This window comes from Rhipicephalus sanguineus, chromosome 3, assembly GCF_013339695.2.
Source record: "Rhipicephalus sanguineus isolate Rsan-2018 chromosome 3, BIME_Rsan_1.4, whole genome shotgun sequence".
In the NCBI taxonomy this organism is placed as follows: Eukaryota; Metazoa; Arthropoda; class Arachnida; order Ixodida; family Ixodidae; genus Rhipicephalus; species Rhipicephalus sanguineus.
The window spans coordinates 199,641,097-199,665,599 of NC_051178.1; the positions used below are offsets into that span (position 1 = coordinate 199,641,097).

At 43.8% G+C, this 24,503-nt stretch overlaps 1 protein-coding gene across 1 annotated transcript; it reads left to right on the forward strand.

The window, feature by feature from the left end:
• LOC119388069 (transcriptional repressor NF-X1) lies at positions 1-23,897 on the forward strand. The gene is made up of 12 exons (XM_037655684.2): positions 1-1,725; positions 2,509-2,670; positions 4,486-4,742; positions 5,754-5,889; positions 7,970-8,272; positions 10,262-10,585; positions 14,458-14,657; positions 15,963-16,205; positions 17,916-18,100; positions 18,600-18,801; positions 22,105-22,250; positions 23,426-23,897. The coding sequence occupies exons 1-12, from the start codon at positions 444-446 to the stop codon at positions 23,661-23,663; spliced, it is 3,678 nt and encodes a 1,225-aa protein (XP_037511612.1). The 5' UTR covers positions 1-443; the 3' UTR covers positions 23,664-23,897.
• Positions 23,898-24,503: the final 606 nt, after the last annotated feature.

The window sequence follows — 24,503 nt, forward strand, 5'->3', positions numbered from 1 at the left end:
GGCCCTGCCTGCGTAATGAAGGTTGTTATTTCGTACGTAACCAATCCGGTGAAAAACCGCCGGTTAGTTTCGACTTGCATTTAGTGTTCTTACGAGTGCTGTGCATTTTCGGCGCAACGTTCTGGACATTTTATTTAGGGGGCGCCGGAGCGTCCGGTGTGACATCCTCATCGCAAATGAGCGTGTGAATTGATGCTCTGCGTGCGGAAGCGTTCAAGCCCAGTGCTACATCGGTTACTGTTTTTGTGCAAACGTCATATTGTACCGGTGCCATTCGCGAATTTTGATCGTTTGTGTGCGGCTAGAACTAACCCAGGGGCATTATTGCTCAGCAGGAAGTAAGCAAGGACAGCTGTCGGCTTTAATTAGTTGGTGAATCGGCTGGCGTTCTAAACGCTACGTCGGCGGACTTCGATTAAGCAGCCCAGTTTCAGCTGTTCAGGATGGAGGATCGCAGCTCTTACGAAGCTTACGGCGCGTGTGGTGGATGGGACGGGGACCACCGTGGACACAGTTTGCACAACGGTGGCGTCGAGTTTGCAGGAACCTACTACTATGACGTGAACAGTAGCCAGCCCGTTGATTCACCGCCTTGGGGCCGGGACTCCGAGAGACCTCGTGAGCGCCACGCCGTCCACCGAAACACCTCTCGCACCGAGCAACGCTCAAAACAGAAATCCGAGCCCTGTACTGCGGCCGAGGCGCCGAGGCGAAGTACTCAAGATCGCAGTCGTCGTAAAGGAGAACCATTCAGGTTCGATCGGAGGCCGCGAAACAGAGCCCGTGTCGCTCCCAACGACCGCGTAACTGATGAGCGAGGATGGGAGGATGTTCCACCTCAAGAGCAAGCGCACTGCGAAGCCTCTGACGGAGTTGGGACTCAGGAGAACGCTGCCGATAATGCATCCGCTCAGTGTCCTCAATCTACGCGCGGGAAACGTGGCAAGAAGGGCCCTAGTGCGAATACTGTTGCCTCTCCCGGGTCGTCATCCCGTGACGAAGTGCAGGGACAGGGACACGCTAAGCGCAGTGTTGGTGCCAAAAAGGACACACAGCGGAAGAGAACACAAAGACATCGTGAACCAAATGAACCGGGTCGATCATCTGCAGGCCCGGGTGAATCACAGTTGGAATATGCATCGCTTGGAACTGACCAAGTGCAGGAGCAAGTCAGAGACAGCAAGGAAAGAAAATCCTTCCAGCAGCAAGATAGCAATGGTGGGCCTTGCAGGCAGTTAGCCGATGACAGAAGGGGGTCACCTCGTGTGAGGAGTCGAAACTCGAAGGCCAGTCATCAAGCTGGATGGAGCCAGGATTTTGGCTCAAACACTCATTGGCAACAAAGGTACCGAGACTACGGAGAGGGAGCGGCACTTCCACAGAAGGGTCGTTACCAGCAAAGGCAAAATGATTGGAGAGACAACAGGAACAGACCAAACAGTCGTCACAGTGAACATTCACGAACAGAACAGAATTTCAATGATGATGTTAATGAGGCCCAGCAAAGTATTCAGAGTAGTGAGAGGAGTGGCAAGGTTAAAAACCATACTCGCAATCATAGGCACAATTTTTCTAGGTCTGATTTTCAAGAAGCAAACCTGAGGCACCAGCCGAGCTCATCGAGGCAGCAATATTTTGTGAGCTTAGCGCGTACAAATCAAAAACAAGGCTCCTCATCTCGAAGCTACCCCCAAATGCCAAGACCCGAAGATGCACCGCAGAAAGGTTAGAGAATATCTAGTTATCCGCAAGTTGTTTTTGTTGAGCTGCTCACAGTGCTTTCTGAGAGGTGGCCGCTTAAAGGGACACTAACGAGAAATGCCTAATTAATTTGTGCTGATAAAGTATTCTTTGCTAGCTATTGTTGTTACTTTCACTGTAAGAGGTCACTGTATTAAGAAGAAAATTAGCTACAGTTGCAGTGAATTTTATACTGAAATTCCTGCACCAGTACATCTGTGTGACTTCACTGATTTAAGCTTAAGCTAATGTGTGTCTTCATCTGATTGACACAAGTTCGAGGGCTGCTTTCATTTGTCCCTAAATGTAATTTCATGATTCTGCACTTATGTGGCTACCATTGTGATATGACAGTGATGTGGAGGATAGTTTGTCTGCAAGGTTGTCGATCACAAATTCTCCCACACAAGCGACTGATAATTCATCATACGAAAATTGTTATACCAAGCACTACTGATCTTGATGCAAGTAACAAACCAGCTCATTGGTTCAAAGGATTTTACAGGGGATGTAGTTGCTTGCATCACATATTTTCTTTGGCTTTTATTCCTCATTTCGAGCCAGTAGACTGAAGTTGATAGCCCCAAAAAATTCGTTTTTTATGCATGTATACGTACATACACACATGCGCACACATATAGGGAGGACTGACTCCCCCCCAATGAAATAAGATCCCCAGGTGCTCCGTAATGAAGCAACACAAATATGACATGTCCTTACACATGAACAACATTGTCAATGCTGACTTGTTCATTTCCATTCCTGCAGATCGGCTGACAGATCAGCTGCTTTCTGGCGAGTATGAATGCATGGTGTGCTGTGAACGAGTTCGGGGTACCGACGCTATCTGGAGTTGCTCAAGCTGCTACCACATCTTTCATCTGTCCTGCGCCCGCAAGTGGGCACTTTCACCTGCTGCTCTTGTGAAAGGTTAGTCATGCATGCGAACATCTTTTTTTTTTTTTCATCTTGCCATATTTTAAAGTGAGATGTTCAGTGCGTCACGTGACTTTCTTTTTGTCTGGCCTTATTTTGAAGTGGTCTCTGGAGGTGCTAAATGTGTCAGGTGTTATCTCATAAATCATTTCCAATAAGACATTAAAATGTATGTCATATGGCTAGAGGAATGCTGCTGCAGCTGTGTTCCTTGATCAACAATTACTATATGCTATAATATACTAATACAACCCTTGCCATGCCTGGATTGGAAACCCCTATCTCTCTCTCCAGCTGTATATATTTCCATGCTTGAAGCTGCGCAACTGTGTAGACACAAAATGTTGTGTTGATCACGGCACTAAACTTTGGTAGGACCTTCCAAGATCGGTCCATCAATTTGCTCAAACTTTTCAAAACCATGGTACCGGGCCATTGAAATTGCTTGCACTGCCTGTTGAAAGCACCATATTGTTATTTATGGGGTCTCTTTATGGACATAACAGACGCTCGTTTTTCAGCACTTTATTAAGAAGAAAAGATAACATGACCAGCAGCTGTGTTTTTAGATGCATCACACCTGTGATAAATCTGAAAGCTCAAATATTGAAACAGACAGTATGATAAATTCTATGAGTCAGTGAAAGAGAATGCAGTCTCTTGGAACAGAATTGTGGATTCCCTGCCTTGCATGCAACCACAGTATTTGGCTGAGATCTCGGATCATGTGTTGCAGTCCTCTGTTGATTAAGAGGTTGTGACATCTCAGTAAGGTTAGGTAATTGCTGATTGCTAAGAGGAAAAAATTAAGGCACTATATCTAACATTGTTAAATACACACAATATTAGAAACATACCATGGCAACATTCCTACACTTTTTTTTGCTTAAGCACATTCTGAAAGAGCACCTGTAAAACAATGGGCTCAGCATGTGGGGGCAAGATAAAAACGTAGCTGGAATAACTGCGAGGAGCACAAGCGAGCACATATGGGAAAGGTTTAAATTCACGCCTGTATGGTAGCAGCAATCATGCATGAACTCTTGGCTGTTACACATTTCGTACATTCATACAAATAAAACTGAAGTAATGTTCCTAATGATGTGAATACATGCCCCCAAGCCTCTGAAGCCATATGAGCAGCAGTACAAGCTTATTCCTCAAGTTTACTGCAGCTTCATTTTCAGTTTCATTTTATTGAACGTACTTATGTGGGCGGTTACATATACAGAGAGTTATACGGAAAGAGGACCCTTAGTGTGAATGCTGCAATGGGACCTCTTGTTATAATATACATAAAAGAACAATAAAACCAGAAGCAAAATTGCAAAATACGTGCATACATTGCATACAGAACATAGGAGTGGCAAATGGGAAGATATGACAATAAAACTATTTGATACTGAAATACACATACAGAATAGGTGAGTAAATAAGCAAAGGCTAACAAATTGTCACAGAGACAATCATTAGGATTTTAATACTAATAATGAATACACGCACAAAAAAATTAACTAAATTAACTAAAATAAGGGATACACAAAATGCACTGTAGAAGAGGCAAAAAAGGAATGGTAGTGACATATGTATGTACATTAGTGACTCAAATAATGGTGAACTGAATGTTTGAATTTAAATATTGAGGACGAGAAGTTGGCCTCCAAAGGCAGAGTGTTCCACACCTTGATGGCAGCGAAGCTTACTGTTTTTTATCCGTAATTAGTGTGTGCCGTAGGTCTGTTACATATTGTCAGATATTTGCTGTTGTTTCAGTGCTGTAGAGATATGCTCTCTGGTGTATGACTGCAGAAGGTGGGTGGCGATGTCCTGGCTGCCAAGGCACTGTGCTGGCGGTGCCCGACCGCTACATCTGCTTCTGCGGGAAGCGAGCGAACCCGGAGTGGAACCGGTACGGGGTGCCGCACAGCTGTGGCGAGATGTGTGGCCGGTCAAGGGGTGCGTCTTCCATGTGCATGCACCGCTGCAATCTTCAATGCCATCCAGGGCAGTGCCCACCCTGCAGTGCCACTGTGAGAAGGCCGTGCCCGTGTGGAAAGCTCACCAGGGTACCGTAGGCCAGTGGTCCTCAATGGATACCACCTCTTCTATCTATATACCACCTCATAATCATATCGTGTTTAAGGGACGTTAAACTGCAACAATGAATTAGTTATCTATATACCACCTGTTCCCATCCTTTCTCTAAACAGAGATTCAAACTATTGCCTTTGGCGCATAGCGCAATTCTGTCTTTTCAATCAGACAGTAGATGTATATTTTACTTGCACAGCAAATAGCAACATTTTGTCAGCTGATAAATTTCTGCTATTGAACTTTTTCCTCACTGTTGACTTTAGGTCATGTATTGCAATAGTAGAACTGATGCTGGGCAGCAGTTATTGACGTTTAAGTCTACTGTTTCGGGCAATACTATCATATTGTCTATGAGGTCGAGTCTAAAGGAGAAACTTGTCACCTAACTGAGTCTTATTTAGTAAAAAGACCATACCTACTTAGAAAGAATCCTGGGCTATCAGCAGTGTCAAAATACCAATAATCAAAATTTGCTGTGAAATAAATTATCAACAAATTGCCGCATTTATATCTAGCTGACAAAGTTCCACGAACTAAGGTTTCGAGTGCCCACGTGTAAGTAACAGGTACAAGGCCAATCTATTTACTAGAAGAAATCGTAAGACTTGCAAGAGTTTACAGATGCCTCCAAGATTGGTGCTACAAGGTAAATTAGCATTCCATTACTTCCATTATAACAATGTGTGAAGAGGCCTTTTGGGAATATAACTGAACGTACTGTGTCCACTCGACTGCAACATACTGTTGGTCTGTTTGTATGTCTTCGCTAATATTTAACCTGTGTGTCTATGTCTGTGATTGGTGTTAACTTGAGGAGCAAATTCTTTTACTTAATAAACGTGTATTCGAAAGTCTCGGGACGATCGATAATGCTACTTCGTATGTGATGATGTTGTCTATGCTGGTAATGATGAAGTGAGCATAATAATGGGTTTTCTCTGCTTCTCTATTCATGGGTGACCCTCTTCGTGCATGCACAACAGCATGTGCGATGCAGCCAGGAGCAGGAAGTTAGCTGTGGCGAGCCGTGTGGCCGTCTGCTTAACTGTGAGATCCACACTTGCCAAGCGCAATGCCATGCAGGTGCCTGCGATCCCTGTGCCCGCATAGTGCAACAGAGTGAGTGTGACTGCGTTTTCTTTGCTGCACGATCTTTTCACACCGTGACATTGTCTTCCAAAATGCACAAACCGTTTTATCTTATGAAAACATCGAACCAGTTTTAAATTTGTTGCAATTAATGAAGAAAGTAATTGTGATTGTGCATGTCAGCATGTTTCCTCACATGTTATTCCCAGCCTGCACTTTTGAATTGAATTGACTTTATTCGCAACACTATGAACAATGTTGCGGGAGACCAGGGAAGAAATGCTGGTTAAACAGCTTGAGAGTATCCTGGCCACCCTACACACACATCTGTATAATGGTGGTTGCAAAAAATATTAATAATAATAACAATAAAATTTGCATATAGTACTATGCATTGTACATGGCTCACATACAGGAATGAAGCATGGTTGCACATGCCACGTATAAGATTTTTTTTACAGCAAAAACATTTTTGGTAAACACCAAAATGATATATAACCATCTCTGAGCAAAGTTTTGAAACAAAAAGTAAACGAGTTTATGGTAATGATTTTATGTCGGGAAACACTCTCCGTAGTTCTTCAAGTGAAATTTGTCCGATGTTAAAGAGCTGTTCTTTACTGATTGCATTCAGTAATGTTGGTGGCATGAACCTCTTTTAAACTTTTAAAGAAGCATTTGCCGAGCTTAATCACCAGGTATTGTTGTCCTGCAAAAATACACCAGGCATAACTAGCATGCTGGAGCTACTTTCCCTCACTAACCACGCTTCTCTCGGCTGGGATTGCGTCCCATGTGCAAGTACAGTGCCTGTCCTAACCCTGATACTTGGAATAGTTTTTGTAATGCAAATTTGAATGGCAGCGTAAAACACATACAAAACACTTTCATGGACTTTCTTCTCAGTGATCTGTGTGTAGTTTGCACTTTTGTTTGATGATGCAGTGCACTCAACTCTTAAAAGGAACACTCTAATGTTTGATTTCTACTTACTATGATTGCTAGCTTAAGCTTTATCGACGTACTGCACAGGTTTATGGAAAAGTGCCACTGTGACCGTCCAAAAGTAATCTGTTTCAAGGCCAGACATTGTACACTTATCAGAGGAAAAAATTTGCACTTGCTTTGGCAAAGCATCCTGATGAGGTGATTGTTGTTTGCCTAATGAAATTTTAATCTTTTAGTTACCACGGTTTCCTTTTTACTTCTATATTCTTGATCGGTGTATACTTTCAGATTACCTTACCATTTGCTTTTACCTTACTCCTTACCTCTTTGCCGAATATGCTGTGCTTCTTGATTCATACAGATGTAGCATTCTTATTCTAATACATGTCACCGTGAGGCTGCTTGCAACCTGGACAAACAAAAGGAAGCTGTCAGATAATTTTGTTAATAACGTAAAAGATCTAGATATAAATCAACATAAAGTACATATGCTGCCTCCTTACTGTATCCTACCTTGGTGTAATTAATGTTCAGAAGAGCATGAAGCTGTTGAAACTTAGCTGAGAACTGCTGTTTTGTACCTGCAACCAAAGATGTCAGTTATGGTGGGGGGGGAAAAATGCCTTAGTAGCCCTAATTGACGGCTGCATTTTTTTCTAGACATGTAGATAATGCTGGAATGAACCTTGCACAAACAAACTTTCAAATTTTTATCACAGCAATGCCATATTTGTTTTGTGTACTGCATTTTCTAAATGCACAGTTGGTCCAGCCTGACTACCCCTTATTTTCTTCCCCCCCACCACCCAACAAATGGGAAACCTCCACCTCAGCCTTCAGCCACGAATTCAGTCAAAGATCTTGAAGCATGGTACAATTTAGAGCATTCCTAGCATCAAAATTTTGCAGAAAACACTATGAACAATGACAATTCAGTGTGAAAAAATTGCAGGTTCAGTTAAACTTCGGCTATAGTATGGTGTTGCCCCTGATTTCGGTAGTCGAAATGTCGTTTCTTCATTTTCTTCTGTAGTGGGCATTTTTTTTATCTCTTATTTTCATAATTATTCCCTACCAAACAGGCTTCGTGCAATATCTCGGCTTAGCTGCCTGTAAAACACTTTTGGATTCTCACGTGATGACCCTGATTGTGCTGTCACAGAGTGCTTCTGTGGCAAACAGAAGAGGGAAGCGCTCTGCACACGGGAGTCCAACGCATCCAGTGAGTTTTCGTGCGGTGATCCCTGTGGCCGGTCCCTGCATTGTGGACTCCACACCTGCGAGGAGGAATGCCACTTTGGCGAGTGCGCCCCCTGCCCACTCCTGCCGGACTCCGTAACACACTGCCCATGCGGCAAGAGCCCACTGGCGAGCATAGAGGGAGCCAAACCCAGGCTCTCGTGCTCGGATCCTGTGCCTACGTGCGGAGATACGTGTGGGAAGCTACTCCAATGTGGACCAAAAGGTAGAGCTCACTATTGATATTTACTAGAGCTGTGCGAATAGCAAAATTTTGGGTGCGAAGCGAATTCGAATAATAAAGATTGAGTGCGAATCGAATCGAATAATTTCGAATAATTTTCGAATATTTCTCAAACATTTTTCGAATAATTCGAAGTGAAATTACAGAAAAAGTTGCAGAGAATCCCCAAGTATGTTCTTGTGAGATAGCAACATGAAAGTGTTTCTTTGCGCTAGGTTGATGAAGCGCTGGTGGGGTCACATTTTGTCTTTCTTATCAAGAATGAGGCAATGTAGAGGCCGAATTGTATTTATGTACATGATTTGGTGCAACCAAAGTGTTGCCGACAACACTTTACACGTGATAGGCAGAGATGCCATTTCCTCAGCCTCTCCTTCTCTTTCAACTTCTGTGGAAGGCCAACTGATGTGGCAGACAAGGGTGTGCTCCCTTCAAGTCCGGAGTTCCAAATCTGCCTCGTAGACGTCGGTATATAAGAACATCTGAAATTTTGGATACTAAAAAGCTTCGGCGTCCGATATTTTGGACTTCCTGCCCAAATTTCAGGTCCAAAACAGCATTAATTGAGCCCCCAACTCTGCCACATCTTTCATCTCCATATTGGAACCAGCGTTTTCTTGAGTTGATACATTTGCGACCGTAGCGGAGCTTGAAAGGCAGCTTTGCCGCAATACGGGGGTGTGATGAGGTGAAGCATATTGAAAATCTAGGGACCACTTCCAAACGGACGTTGACTGTCTCTTGGCTAAGTTCGACCGTAACGGACCTTGAAAGGCAGCTTTGCCGCAATACGGGGGTGGGAGGTGAAGCATATTGAAAATCTAGGGACCACTTCCAATCAGACGTTGACTGTCTCTTGGCTAAGTTGGACCGTAACGGAGCTTGAAAGGCAGCTTTGCCGCAATACGAGAGTGTAGTGAGGTGAAGCATACTTAAAATCTGAAGGGGTCATTTTCAACCGGACGTTGACTGCATTTGTCTTTGGGAAGTTCGAATAGTTCGAAGAGTAAAATTTCAGTGCGAATCGAATCGAATAGCAAACACTATTCGAAAAATATTCGAAATTTCGAATATTCGCACACCCCTAATATTTACATTTGGTTTTGATATCCTGAATTTCTGCTCGCTGTTTGAACAGTGGCTAGAAATTCAAGATATCCAAAACATATCTTCCGGATCATTTGATCTCTGTTACATCATTCATGTTTGCAGCACAAGTATGTTACAGGTGAACGAAAAAGTTGAAGAGCAGTTTCTCATCTTGAATAGGCAGTGCAGAAAACAAGGACACAAGGCAGGAAGGAACACATCATAATGCTGTTTTGCAATAAACCTTATTAGAAAGCGCACATTTATTTAAACCATCACCTTTACCGATGTGGTCTCACATTGATGACATCAGTTCTATGCACTTACAAAGAGTAAAAAAAAAAGGTGATAATATGTGCATTCTTCTACTATATATTATAAAACTATCAAAAATGGAATGTCACTGTCATGCAGATTTACTGATGGCATGGTTGCACATTAAGTGCCTTTTTTATGTGGTAGGCCTCTGTAATCTCTTTGGTAACTGTCATGCAGCGCTACTGATGGCATGGTTGCACATTAAATGCCTTTTTTATGTGGTAGGCCTCTGTAATCTCTCTGGTAACTGTCATGCAGAGCTACTGATGGCATGGTTGCACATTATAAGTGCCTTTTTTATGTGGTAGGCCTCAGTAATCTCTCTGGTAAGCTGATTACTGTGTCATTTTCGCTGCCCATTTACGATGTTTAACCTGTTCCAACTCTTCAAAATGTTCATTCTTAAGCAATTTCTCATTTATGTTGTGCATTATTCATTTTTACCACACATAATTCAACAGCTTTGAGTAAAGCTGCTAATGTTTCTTTGAATTTCTGCTTTTAAAAATGCTTTTAATTGTCATCGATCTGCTTGTAAAGTGCAATGTAACACTCTTCTCGCAGGCAATTGGCACCGATGTTCCGCCCAGTGCCACGAGGGACCTTGCCCACCATGCACCCGATCAAGTGCTGTGCGATGCCGGTGTGGCGCAACTTCGCGTGAGCTTCCTTGTGCCGAGCTTGGGTCTCTAGAGCGGCAGGGTCCCGAACTGTGTCAACGGCGATGTCAGAAGCGGCGCCAGTGTGGCCGCCACAAGTGCCTCGCCCTGTGCTGTGTGGACATCGAACACCGCTGCCCACTTGTGTGTGGCAAGCGTCTTTCGTGTGGGCAGCATGTCTGTGAAGAGCCCTGCCACAGGGGAAATTGCCCTTCCTGCTGGAATGTCAGTGAGTGAAAGCCTACACTGGTAGAATGCTTTTAATCTGTTGGGCTTATAGTGAGCAGTGAAGCAGCATTTGCAGTGGCTTGGCAGGTATTCACAAGTGGGCTCCAACTCTGTGGGTTTTCCTTTTCTTACTACGCTGAGCATAGAGCAGATGACAAAACTTGCTTACATGCGACCTGCATGCAACATTGCATGCAAAATTTAAAACAGTGTTTGCCGGGGCAAACTTCAATGCACAGATAGTGTCAAGTCTACGCCACTCTACCACTCTGCCGATCCTGAAAATGTTTCAGTTTAGGAAGGAGTAGTATAATCCTTTAACTACAAGACATATTGCACTTAGCGACATTCCTCAGTGATTTCTGTCATCTGAAGCTAGTTGATATCTAATATGCGGACTTAAGTAAGTTTCAAGATTTCAAGATTTTATTTAGAAGTACATGGGATACATTGCATGAAAGATATGTAAATACAGAAGAAGGTCTCAAAGCTGCCAGACAGAGAGTGAGACCTATAAAATCGTGTATCAGAGAACAATATTTTGGTGAACAGTGGTAAACATAGAAAATAAGTTACGCAAATTGTTCAGGTAAGCAGGAAACAAAGCATATGTACTGAAATACAAAAGCAGTTAGAACGAATGTTGCAAAGCATTTATGAGTTTAACAAGTGTGGACACAAGGCTTTCTAAAATATTTATAATAATCCCTTCTTTACACTGACAGGCAAAGAATTCCAAAAGTATACTGGTTAAAATACTGCAGTAATTTTGCCGTGATTTGTTCTAGGTTTAGGTAATAGAAAGTTGTTTGAGTTTGCAAAACCAGTCACTGACACATGAGTTGGTGCATAGTGAAGGAATTGGAAGCTTTCCATCCGCATATTTATTTATTTATTTATTTATTTATTTATTTATTTATTTATTTATTTATTTATTTAAAAGTACCTTACAGGCCCCTGGAGGCATTGCGCAAGGGGGGTAATCCAAAAAAAGAAATGTTACGTTCGAACAGTGTACAAAATGAACGCGTATAAATACTCAAGAAATACATAAGAACATATAAGAATGCCAAGAAGATATGTACAGTAGAATCTCGATGATACGAATCCCGCGGGGTCACGAAAAATATTCGTATTAGCCGAAATTCGTATCACCGAAACACATGTAAAACTAGCTAAATTAACAGTCAGAGGCAAACTCATTTTTAGGAACACATAAAAAAACATTTATTTCTTGCAGAAAAAATCTCTAATGTCTTTCTGCTTCTTTTTTTTCGCGAAGTCACTCAGCAGACTTCTTTGAAATCCGTAAAAACGCGTGCACGTGTCGTCGCTGATTTCATCAGCGGCCATAGCACGCCTCAGGACGTCGAGCGCGTGCAGCGTTTCAGCCGCCGGTGGTAGTCCTTCACCATCGCCCTCGTCTATGTTGTCGCCATCATCGCTGGAATCGGCAACCTCGCATGTGGCCTCCTCAACAATATCCTCCACCGTGCGCGCACCACAAGTGGCGAGGTTGTCATCCGCCGTGCAGAAGTCTTCAGCTGTACACCCAGCATCAAGCAGTTCCCAACCCTCAATTGGCTCTTCCTGCTCTGAGGGCACCTCTTCGGAACTCCTGAAGAAGCCGCATTTCGCAAAGCAGTTTGCTATGGTAGTCGGCGTTACTCGATCCCAAGCCATAGCGATAAAATGGATGGCGTCCAGGAGGCTTATCCGCAGGTCGCCTTCGTGTTTTCTGTCAATATTGGCAAGTAGGCGGCGCACAAGAAGGCCCTTGAAATGATGCTTGAGGTTTTTTATTATTCCAGCGTCAAGCGGTTGCAGGTGCGTCGTCGTGTTCGCGGGCAAAAAGATCAGTTTGACGTTTTGAAGCGTTACTTGCCTCGGGTGGGCGGCGCACTGGTCAAGAATCAAAACAATCTTCCGATTCTTGCAGGCCATCCTTCTGTCAAGGAGCGACAGAAATTCTTCGAACAGGGCCGCCGTCATCCACGCCTTTTTGTTTGCGCGATAGACGCACGGCAAATGGCTCTCGCGCTTGAAACACCGAGGCTTTTGGGATTTGCCAATTACCGTCAGCTTAAGTTTCTCCGACCCGTCGGCGTTACAGCACAAAAGCACCGTTATTCGCTCTTTGCTTTTCTTGCCTCCTTGGCACGCTTCGCCTTTTAAGCAAAGGCTCTTCTCAGGCTGAAGGTTAAAAAACAGGCCAGCCTCGTCTGCGTTAAAAACATCACGAGGCTCATACCCAGAGATGAGTGACTGCAGCTTCGCGAGCCAGTCGCTAACAACGGTCTCGTCAGCCTTCTTCGCTTCCCCACAGACGCTTTTGTAAACGAGACCGTGTCTCGTCTTGAAACGGTGCAGCCACCCACCTGAGGCCTGAAATCCGTCGATGCGCAGAGCAAGTGCGATCTCGTCGGCTTTCTCACGCAACACTTTGCCATCGATGTTCACACCAGCTGCAGTAACCTCCTTAAACCAGGTCAGAAGAGCTTCTTCAAGCTTCACGTGTTGGGCTGTCTTCGCTTGCCTCGCGTTGACGTTGAATGAAAGCACAATCTTCATTATTGAGTCCCGCTGTCCAACAATTGTGCTTAATGTCGACGTTGCGAGGCCTAGCTCCTTAGCCAACTCCGTCCGTTTTCTTTTGGGATCCTCATCGACCTTTCGAAGAATGTCCAGTTTCTCCTTAAAGGAGAGGGCTTTCCGCTTGCGAGACATAGCTTGCTGCCACTCGGCAAAAAAGGCACAATCACAACAAAGCAAGAACGCGGGCTCGAGCACAGCAACGACAACCACTCCGTCCGACGGCACGCATAGAAGAAAGAAGCTCCCGCGGGCCGTGCCTCTACCTCTCCGGCGTCTCCGCCTGCCGGCCTGCCTCCGCACCAAGAAAAAAAAAACGTGGCCAGCGCCATCTGTAATCTTCAAGAGAAAGCAAAAGGCACACTCCGGCCTCCGATACGCGCAGATTTTGGAGGCTGTCGCGCGCTGCTCGCCGGTGGCGCTGGCAACGTGCCAAACCGGCGGCGCCGCACGCATTCCAGCGCCGTAAGTGCACGCTGCTATCTTCCGCGGCCGTCGGTGGGGCCAACGTTGCGTTGGGTGGGGCGGCGTTTATTCGTATCAAACGACGCGGGTCAAAAATCAGTTCGTAACAACCGTACTCAAGCACGTTGTAAATTAATGGGCCTTGGCCGGGACCACAGAAAAATTCGTATCATCCCGAAATTCGTATTAGCCGTGATCGTATCATCGAGATTCTACTGTATGTACCTTTTGAACTGACAAAATGCCGATAAACTTAGGCTTTTTTTCTTGACATGAGACAAGCGCCGCGAGGCTTTTGGAACGGCATTTCGACAATGCACGTTGACTTAATATTTGCCTTTGGCGTCCCCTTTTGATACTTGTTTCATTAAAAACTGTATAATATTTTTTTCTTGTGATACAGCAAAGTAATATTGTCGGGTAGTCTTTAGTAGTATTGGCGTTTTTCACTGGTCAATCCGGAGCGGGTGTCATAAGCAAGCGCTCAGATTTCGCACATCCGAAATTTCCAGCGGGAAGCAGGAAGGTCACGTGATGGAGTGTACAGGAAGTCTGCGAATGTGTGCCACAAACTGATACCAGAAGCTTGCCCGGCACAGGACAGGACCAGTGAAATTCGGATTTTGTCACTGCGGTGCAAGAAAACCTGCTCTGGCTCAACCAGTGAAAAACGCTATATGCCTGTACACATTGTGTGCACCTGGAACCTTTGGGACAACTGGAACAAAAATAAACAGCACCCGACAGGAGATCGGTGGTTTCCACGTACAAGATCACGAACAAATGGGAAAATGCTTTGCATTTTTCTTTCAACAGGCTTTGAGGACCTTATCTGCCACTGTGGCAGTGCCTCGCTGAGTCCACCCATAGCATGCGGAACACGGCCTCCCGAGTGTGGCCAGCCATGTGCCAGAGAACACCCTTGCGGACACCCTGTCACCCACACGTGCCATAGTGACCCAGCCTGTCCTCCCTGTGCCACACTCACTGAAAAATGGTGTTTCGGCCACCATGAGGTTTGCATCAAATTAAATGTTTTCACTGCAGTGGATGGGTTGTGGGAACAATTTTAATGTGATAGCATTCTGTGGGTACTACCCTCCAAAAACCATTAATTTGTGTCTTTGCCAGTTTTTAATGTAACATATTGTGTCAAAGGCTTGTTTCTCCATGCTCTGCACAGGGATGGTGGCGCCATCTAGGAGCAGTGCAGCAAAGTAAATATGCCGGTGATGATCAAAAGTAATAATAATAATAATAATGATAATAATAATAATAATAATAATTGTTGGTTTCATGTCTCATAACCACAATATGATCATGAGAGATGCCGTTGTGGAGTGCTTCGGAAATTTCGACCACTTGGGGTCCTTTAACTTGCACCTAAATGTAAGCACACAAGGATCATGCAAAGTAGCAGGCACACAAGCAGGTCGCTCTACCAATTGAGCTAACCAGGATGCTGGCAGATTTTCTTCTACCTTTGTGCTACAAATGCGTGGTTGTCAATTTTCCCTTTCATAACCCTTCAGACCTTGCAGGATTTCACACAAGTGATTATTAATAGTCAGTGCCTGGGTGCTCCACATGATCATAATCAACAATGCAAGTATTAATTATACGTCATTTTAGAACACTTATAGTTCAATTGCATGATTATCAGACAGGTACTGACTCCAAAGCATAAAAGTCAGAAACAAAAGTTTGTCTCAGTGGTAAATAAAAAAAAAATGGAGTACTCTGCATAATTGTTGTGATAGATGCAGTACTTTCTCACTATTGGAGAATTCCTCGTAGGGGTCTGGTACATACAAATTTTTCTTCCTCGAAGGAGGATGTTTGCATAGGGGCATGCAGATGGTTAGAAAGGACGTGCATGCATGTAAAGGGGGAAATGTCATACCATGTGCACGATAGTCTACCAGCCACAAAAGAAGCAAACAGCCAGTGAGTATCAGGTCATGTGACTCTAAGCACGGGGAATACAGTAGCTGTGCTTGCGCCAACATAAAGATTGCCCTTTCATGAAGAGCGCTGTGGCACATTGACGAGACCGTTTGGCATTGAGGAATCGTAACTGACAGAGAAGCTTCTTTGCAATCATAAGTAAGGTTCTCTGTGGCTGCCATAAACATTGGATTATAGCTTGCTTTTATGTGGCTTTGTGCAGCTAAACATAGTTGTAAACTTGCAGTTGTCCCTTGCTTCTTCAGATGGCTTGCACTAACTTTAGAAATCATAGATCCACTGACCACCAATAGCCTTACAGCAAGTCCATCAGGCGTTTGCTTCCCTTGACTCGTATTGTGGCTTTGTTGCAGAAACGCCGGGCTGTGCCCTGTTTTCTGGAAGGCCTTTCGTGTGGGCGGCCGTGTCAACGTGACTTGCCCTGTGGCCAGCACCAGTGCCAACAGACTTGCCATGAGGGCGAGTGCCGTCCTCAGGGTTCTGCACAGGCATGCACCCAGCCTTGCGTGACACCACGGCCATCATGTGGCCACCCTTGTGGGGAGCCCTGCCACCCAGACACCCCGTGCCCGGTGGCTTCTACGTGCAAAACATTGGTGAGAATTTGATTGGATCAACAACTCTAATCGGTTATTGCTTTATAATAAGTAAAGTAGACTCTCGTTAAACAGAACCTGAAGGGACCAGGAAAATATGTTTCTTTTAACAGTAGTTACGTTTACTGAGAGATGAACAGGGGTGCAGAATTCCGGCATAGAACTAGTCATGTTAGAGGCAGTTGTTCCATTTGAGCAGCAATGCTGTTTAACAGATTTCCTTTTACTGAGAGTTTACTGTACGTAGACAACTTTGGTAGCAGTGCCACAGTTGCTACTTTAGGAGGTACTGACACAAAATTTCGCAGCCGAGATAGCCTGCAGGATCGATTCTTGTGAACTTGCACATATCATCTACCAAATCTGAACAGCAAATACAGCTTGCGACATAATTTATATGGATTTTGAAGTTTGTGTGCCCGATCCAGTGCTAGTGCCGCACCTTGCAACATTGACATCATACAAAGTGACCTGAAGGTGACCCCAAACTACCTTGACGTCACCACTGCAGCCGAGCTCTGAGATGCCCAGCTAAATCTTGACGTCATAGTCGCCATTGTGCTTTTGCCACACTTGCGCCAGCAGGCTACTATTTGACGGCTGCTCGTGAGTCTGTGCCCACGGCGAGCGTGTGGAATCCTCAAGAAAGTCTTTGCCACCAGGCGACGATGATGACGATGACGGCAACGACAACACGCTGCACATGCCGCATGCGAAATAACTCGAGCAGACAATGCAGACAGCGCGGAATTGCGTCACAGTTCTGTGTGCCATTTCACGCACTAGATGGTGTTAATTGCACATGGCGGCTTGCCGTTTTCATAGCTCTCCCAGACCGAAACAGACTGGTTGGTAATAAACAGACTGTAATTAATTATCTGACGTGCGCTGCAGCAAGCGATGTGCTGTGTTATGACTAACAGGCCTTTAGCGACATATTGCAGCAAAAAAATGCCACACCAAATTTTTTGTGTCAGTACCCCTTTGGACTATAGTACCGCCTACACACATTTATCTTGAAAACTTTTATCAATGTATGCTTATGCTTTTTGTGATCTAAAAGAGCCAACATATCTGCTTGAAAGATGTAACATGCCCCCAAAAAACTGTGCATGGTATCAAAAATGGGCCCATGATACGCAGTCTCACAGCCTGGACTTGAGTTGTTGTCAAAGCATTTCAAGCCAAAGCGTGTCCGATAGTGCAAAGTGTCATAGTCAGAAAAAGGTCCTTGCAGTCAGTATAATCAGTCTTATGACATCCTAAAATTGTTCCTTGCATATCTGGCATCTGCTCTCACTTCTTCACCTTATGTGATTGCTACTTTATGAATAAAATATTCAAATCTTCATTATTTTTAGGTTGTCAGATTTGTCGCTGACATCCCATCAGTTTTGTATAGGGAGTCTTTGATGCAGTGCAGGCAGTCATTGCCTTGAAGGGCATAGAGAAGATGCTGTCTTTCCATTGTTTCCACCATCCAAGACAGCACTTTAGTCCATGACAGTGTAGCATTACGGCAATGCTTGCTTAGTGAATGCTCAATATTCTTCCTTGGGCAAACCACACAGTTGAGAACAAAATTGGCAATACACAGTAGCAACAAATGCCAGTGCGACTGCAAATACCAGTGAAGCGTCGCTATTGGCCAACAGCTTGAAGGCAGGCGTCGTTGGCTTCGCCAAAGTATCATTGGATTCACATTCACAGGTGAGCATCTCGTGTGAATGTGGTCGACGATCGGAGAAACTTCCCTGCGGCAGCTCGGAGGCTCAGCAGCCAAGCTTTCACCAGCTCTCGGCATCTCTGCTAGCCTCCAAGATCAAGGACATCCAGCTTGGAGAGAGCGTCGACATCTCTCGCATGGTCAACCTAGCTCGAAGCAGGCCTTCCAGGCATGTAACCTTGCTTGTTTGTCTGCTGGAATGTGGGATTCATAACAAAAGTGCTTACAAAACTTCGTCAGGGTGCTCCAAGTTCTGCGCTGATGGTGCTTTCACTTGCGAGGTGTGGCTCAGCTCATGTTTTACAAGGTTTCAAGAAGAGAAAACAGCATAAGGTACAACAAGTGAAGCGACAAAGAAAGGGCAATTCCGAGGAGCTTGATTCTTTGTTAGGCACAACCAAATGAAACCAAATGAAATGTTGGATTCATTTGGTCAAGTGAAATGAGTATCCTATCAAGGTTTTGTCCATCTCATGTTTTCTTTCAAGGTTCTGACCATCTCAGACAAGCAACACTGAGGAAAGTACTGTGTACATCTCTTTTTCATTGTGTTGCTATTATGCTGATTGCCTGTCATGAATTTGACTTGTTGGGCAAGCTTGAACAGTGTATGGGAGATTAGAGGTGAAATTTAAATGAAAGGCCTTTTCTATTTCCTTTTAACCCAGGCTGGAGTGTGACGAAGAATGTGCCGTGTTGGAGCGAAATCGACGACTGGCGAATGCCCTGCACATACAGAATGCAGATGTGTCGAATCGAGTGGGTCCTCCATGTTACTCGGAGTTCCTGAAAGACGAAGCCCGCAAGAACCCGTCTTTTATGCTTTCGGTGCACCAAACACTGACACAGCTGGTGCAAACGGCACGACAGGTAACATGGCCTCTGTTTTACCATGCAGAGGTTTGCAGCTTTTAACCGGCTTAACTAGCAGCATAGAGAAGTCAGACCAGAAGACCCATTCATTCTGTCCCTTGTAACTTGTATATTTGCCTTGCTAATGCATTTTTTCATTATATGCCATTCTATGGCATATAAGCATTCTATTGCATATGGAATGCCATGGAATGAAACGTGTCATCAATTTGGATACTACATATTTTGCACGGGCTTGTGACAGTGCATTTACAGCGTAGTATTATTTGGCAAAGCTTGACTCTTGTAAAGTGCGAGCATCACCAGAGTGCACAGAGCATGAAAGCCACACAGATGTTCTCGTCATAGCAGAAGAATCAGATTGGTCACCGACTATTTCGAGCCATAAGTGAGCATCAGCATAACCTTTCTAGGAGATGAGTTGGCAGTGTTTTACTGTGGCATGCTGAGCCATAGAGCAGCTGTCCTTAAACAAGTCAGTTAGCAAAGTGATAGTACTAGTATAGGCAAAAAAAGATATCTCTAGAAGCTCCGATTGTTGCAGTCTAAAGCAACCAGGTGAATCTGTATGGGTATAACACTTTATGAAACAAAATTAATGTAGTTTAGCGTCTCACGATTCTTAAGAATTATCGTTTTGGGGGTTCCAGGGCATTTTCAACAACCCAGTCTTTTTTAATTAATGTGTTGTACTGAAAGTGTGGTACGTGAGTGTTCTTGATTTTCACCTCCAGTATGGCCACTGTGCTCATGAAATGAACATGGGACCTTGTTCTTGGCAGCATATTGCCATAGCTGTTGTGAACTGCAGCTGCAATATTTTCTTATATTGTCACTGAAACGTAACATATACAGTAAGGATGGCACAATGTAATACTGCCATTAGGATACAGCCTTCTTGTCAAGCACAGTAACTTCCATGCAGCTACAAAGGCTCCTAGTCTTTTGGGGCAGAGGTTGCAGGAATCGCTTAGCAATATTTTCTGGTTATTTTGGTTAGACAGTGGAAAAATTTCATGGCCTTGTCATGTTATTTTTATATGCATGAGATTCACACTCGAAATCTTGAAAACTCAGCAACCCTAGTTCTCATAAACTGCATTCAAACAAAGTCAGCTTGCTGCAGGCTTCTATGGAATGCACAACTTTTGCATATTGTGAACCCTTGGTTTGAAAGCTTGTGCTTCAGTGACTTGCATCTTATCTTGCGTGCCATACAAATGGCAAAATGGCACAACTATTCTAAATGGTATTTGCAACATCACGCAGTTTCTTCGTATCTGCCGTACTGCGCATTAGCATGGTAAAATACTAGAAAAAAAGAAGGTGCTTGTTAGGCTTGTGCGAATATTTGAGCACTTCGAATATTCGAACGAATATTACAGTATTCGAATTCGCTTCGAAACGAATTTAAATTCTAGGAAATTTCAAAGTATTCGAAATGAACGAATAGACACATAAACCGCATGTAACCCCCCCTGTAAAAGTGGTTTCACTGCAGTGGAGGTGTGCTGTACCGTGAACACACGTTTCCAGGAGAAATTTGCACCATCGCGATGCCCCACTTTAAGTTTAAATGAACATACGGTAAAACCTCGTTAATTCAAAATCACTGGGACTGTGAAAAATCTAATTAAGCAGGTTTTCAAATCAATCAAATACACAAAAAGCGAGATGCAAGGAACATTGAATTACTGGAAGTAATCAAGGTGGTCGTTTGCTGTTCCTGCTAGATTGCGGCTACAAGGGTTATGTCTTCCAGCAACACCTGGTCCTAAACCGGGGAAACGGCGGGCCTCGCTGCTGCCAGCGCAAGAAAAAAGAAAAAGAGGAAAAAAAACGGTCTCGTGGTCAACTGAAATGCGCGCCTGCAGAAAATACGTGCTTCGCTGCAACACAGTGGTGACACGCGGGCAGCATGTCACCTGCTTCTCGCAGCATCAGCGCGTCATGATGCGACCATTCGTCCATTCTTTCTGGTAAAATAAATAATTTAATAATGACCAATGTGACAGAATCAGTGATGTGTTCTGGGAAGAAAAGATGATCATTGATGTTTTTGAACTGAGTTTTCGAAGTAGGCATTGCAGGTACTCTGCCAGCAGTGCAAGGGTGCAAATTGCCGGAACAACCGCCATTCGGAGGTTCGCATACATCGCGAGTTCCATCAGACCGCCCCTTATTATTTTCTCAATTTTCCCAGAAAGAATGGGTAAATCATGACTCGCTGACGTTCAGAGAAGCATGTGTCATGCTGCCCGCGTGTCACCGCTGTGTTGCAGTGAAGCACGTCTTTTCCGCAGGCACACATTTCAGCTGACCACGAGACCGCCTTTTGCTTAGTTTTTTTCTTGCGCTGGCAGCAGCGAGGCTGGGATGCTTCACTTGTCACTCATTAGTATCGCTACAGTGCATTGCCTTGTAGCTCCTAAGGGCCATCATTTCTGCGGATTTGTGGCTAAGTTGGGATCGGGGAATTGGCACATGGCACCCAAAGTTTTCTAATTAACCGGGCTGGTACTGACTGCCGCTTCAAATTATCCACTCAAATTTACATTGCAAAATATGGGGCCCAAGAAATCCTTCTAATTATGCGGGATTTCGATATAACAGAGTTCGAATTAATGAGGCTTTACTGTATTACCCTCGCATTGATTCATCATTTTTTAAGTAAGCTTGTTATACCGGCTTATATGCTCTAAGTACAGTAAATTTTAATTAACATATTTTACAGGTTATCACTTGCATTCTGCCGAAAGTCAAATCTTGCTGTTACACAAAGTTGCTTCCACTTCCCTTTGAACCAAAAAGAATGACATATGCATATGCCTTGTTTCAACTTTAAAAATATTGCGCTGGTTAGTTGGGTCATGACAAATATGCTCATTTTTCTTTATAATATGTGGTATAAATTATTCGAATTCGCTTCGACCAAATCACTATTCGCTTTGAATTCGCTTCGGACCTAAAATTTACTATTCGCACAAGCCTAGTGCTTGTACTCCTCACAACAATCACTTACTTTGAATATTCTCCATTATGGGAGGACCTGGTAGCTTTATGTATGTGGTACCCAAAAGGATATCACGCAGCAGCATTCGTGTTGCGTCCATGGAAGCCATCAGGGACTGCCAACTGATTATTTATATAAAAACAAGCAAGAAGCACGGCCATTGGGGTTTTAGTGTTTCACTTCATGAGATACTTGAGGAGGACACACATCTAAGCATGAATACTTGTGAGCGTGATCTTTCTGAAAGGATGTTGATTGTTTTCATCCTGTCTTTTCATTGTGACTAGTCGAAGCAGAAGTTCCGCAGCCATTGCTTCCCGTCTATGAACCGAGAGCAGCGCAGAGCAGTGCACGAGCTTGCAGAGTTCTTTGGCTGCGACACCCAAAGCTACGACCAGGAACCTTTCCGTAATGTTGTCGTAACAGCCTACAAGTGAGTGCTGTGCTTATTGATTTATTTACCTGTTTATTTGTTTGCTTTTATTTTACTTTATGACTTATTAAGGGCACATTGAAAATAGACCACTAAACTTCTTTATGACGAGTCGGTAAAATTCATACTTTACTTTGTTATGTAGAAATTTCATTATGTTGAAATTTGGCATTTTATGTGAAATAGTCGCCAACCAGTTATTATTATTTTTTCTACACAGAAGTGACAGTCCTGTTCCAAATGTCTAAATAATATAGCGCTGTCTGAAAAAACTCATTTCAGTGAAATAAGAGCGTAAAAAACTAGTTCTGTTGAACCTCAGAGCTAGCAACCACATTTAGGATTTCATCTATTTCAAAGTGTGTACAGCGAACACTGTATACCGAGGAAATTGGGCTAAAGGTGTGTTAATACACCTGACGAGGGCCCAACTTCCCTTCGGTAATTCAGGCACATGTTGCAGCATGAATTTCACAGAAGTGTTACACAAGTGGTTGTACAGCTCACAGAAAGCCCAAAAAAATTTGCAGGTCCATAGCACTCGTGCCAATTCCGCTATTGCAGTTGGCCAGCGTTAACCTGCGGTGTTGTCTAGAATAGCATAATAGCAAATGTTATAACCAGGCCTCTACTTTCGACACAGTTCAATGCATCAAAACTCGCCCAGACGCTTCTAGAGAGGTTTGCTTTAAAGTTGCACGGAAGTGAAGTGACAATTTGAGCTATGGCAATGAGCCGCCACATATTCTGTTTTACAACATAGTGAGCATGTCATGTCTGAAAAAATTGAATGTGATCCGTAAAGCATCTGAAATTTCATTCACATGCACATCACGTTAGGCACTGACGTGACATGATGTACAACTGGGCTGTGATGTATGACTTTTTATAAGCAAATTAGCCTTGCTTTTAATAATGTTGTGCTAGCTTCTTCATCGTTCCTGTTTTTCAAGCAGGGATGTTCATCCATATACCACATAGAAGTATGTATACTATATGTCAGTACTAGCTGTACACACTGTGCAGTGCTCTGGCCTTTAAAAAAAAAGCAACTTGAACATTGCGAAAGTACTAATAAGTAGCAAGTGAATAAATTATCTGAAGAAATGTGACTGAAATGAAGTCATGAAATGAATTGAGTGAAGGAATGTGTTGTATGACTTTCTCTATCACAGGGATCGTTGCCGCATTCCAAGTGGCAGCGTAGTAGCAGTCGTTCAAAGAGAGGCAGCACCCACTCCACAAAGGAAAGGGCCCGCACCATTGCCACAAAGCCGCAAGCGCATCGACACAGTTGCTAGCTCAAGCATGCCGTTGCCATTGAATTCCAGCCAAGGCCATTCTACATCTATTGCGCAACCGGAAGCAGCGCAAACTACAACTACATTCGACTACTTCAATTTCAACTCCTGATCTTAACTACAGCTCCTGATGCGTACAGAAGAGAACACAACGTGGCTGCACAAGCTTACAACGAAAAAAAGATGCCGATGCCGACTGTGATGCAGGGCAGCTTCAGCTGCATATCTTCATGTTCATTGCTGAGTTCATATTTTGTTTTGCAACATCATTTTTCATATTGTGAACAGTGTTCTTTGGATGAAGCTTATTTATGTTGGGGAAACTTGTAATAAACTGTTTTTGTTAGTTTCTGAGGTCTTACTCTTATGTACACATGCCACTAGAGGCATTTTCTTTTTGGCAAGAAACGCATTGTAACTTTGCAATGTTCAGACTAGCTGATAATCTACAACTAATCAGCCTTTTAGTGCAGAATTTGCACCACAACAAAGAGACACAAAACAAACAAGTGCTAACTGCGAACTAACATTTAATAACTAACATTAATTCTGCACTAACAAGCTGATAGTTGTGCATTGTAAGAGAAAAAAATGCTGCTAACGTTGAGAAAAGTTGTCCTGTCCATTTACACTTGAGGAGCGTGCGTTGGGGGGGCTAGTTGGTAAGACATATTATGTCAACTTGAACTGCGCTTAGGACGAGACACGAGAGTAAAAGCAGACATGTCTGCTCATGTTTGCTTAGACATGTGCGAAGCACTTGTTGTAGCACATGTGCAAAGAAGTGCAAGCCAATTTTACTAGTACGAAGGTGTTAGGGCGAGCGAAGGGTCAAAGGGCACGTGAAATCCTGGAAGCTTCGTCGATAGTTAGACATGGCCCAGATAAGTGCATCAGTGATACATCTGTGTAAAGAGGTTTTCTTGTGTAGACAGGGGTCTTGGTGGGGTAG

Coding starts and splice junctions, on each gene's coding strand:
- LOC119388069 (XM_037655684.2), top strand. CDS start 444: ATGGAGGATCGCAGCTCTTACGAAGCTTACGGCGCGTGTGGTGGATGG. Junction 10,586..14,457: donor CCCTTCCTGCTGGAATGTCA/GTGAGTGAAAGC, acceptor TTCTTTCAACAG/GCTTTGAGGACCTTATCTGC. Junction 16,206..17,915: donor CTTCTACGTGCAAAACATTG/GTGAGAATTTGA, acceptor TCACATTCACAG/GTGAGCATCTCGTGTGAATG.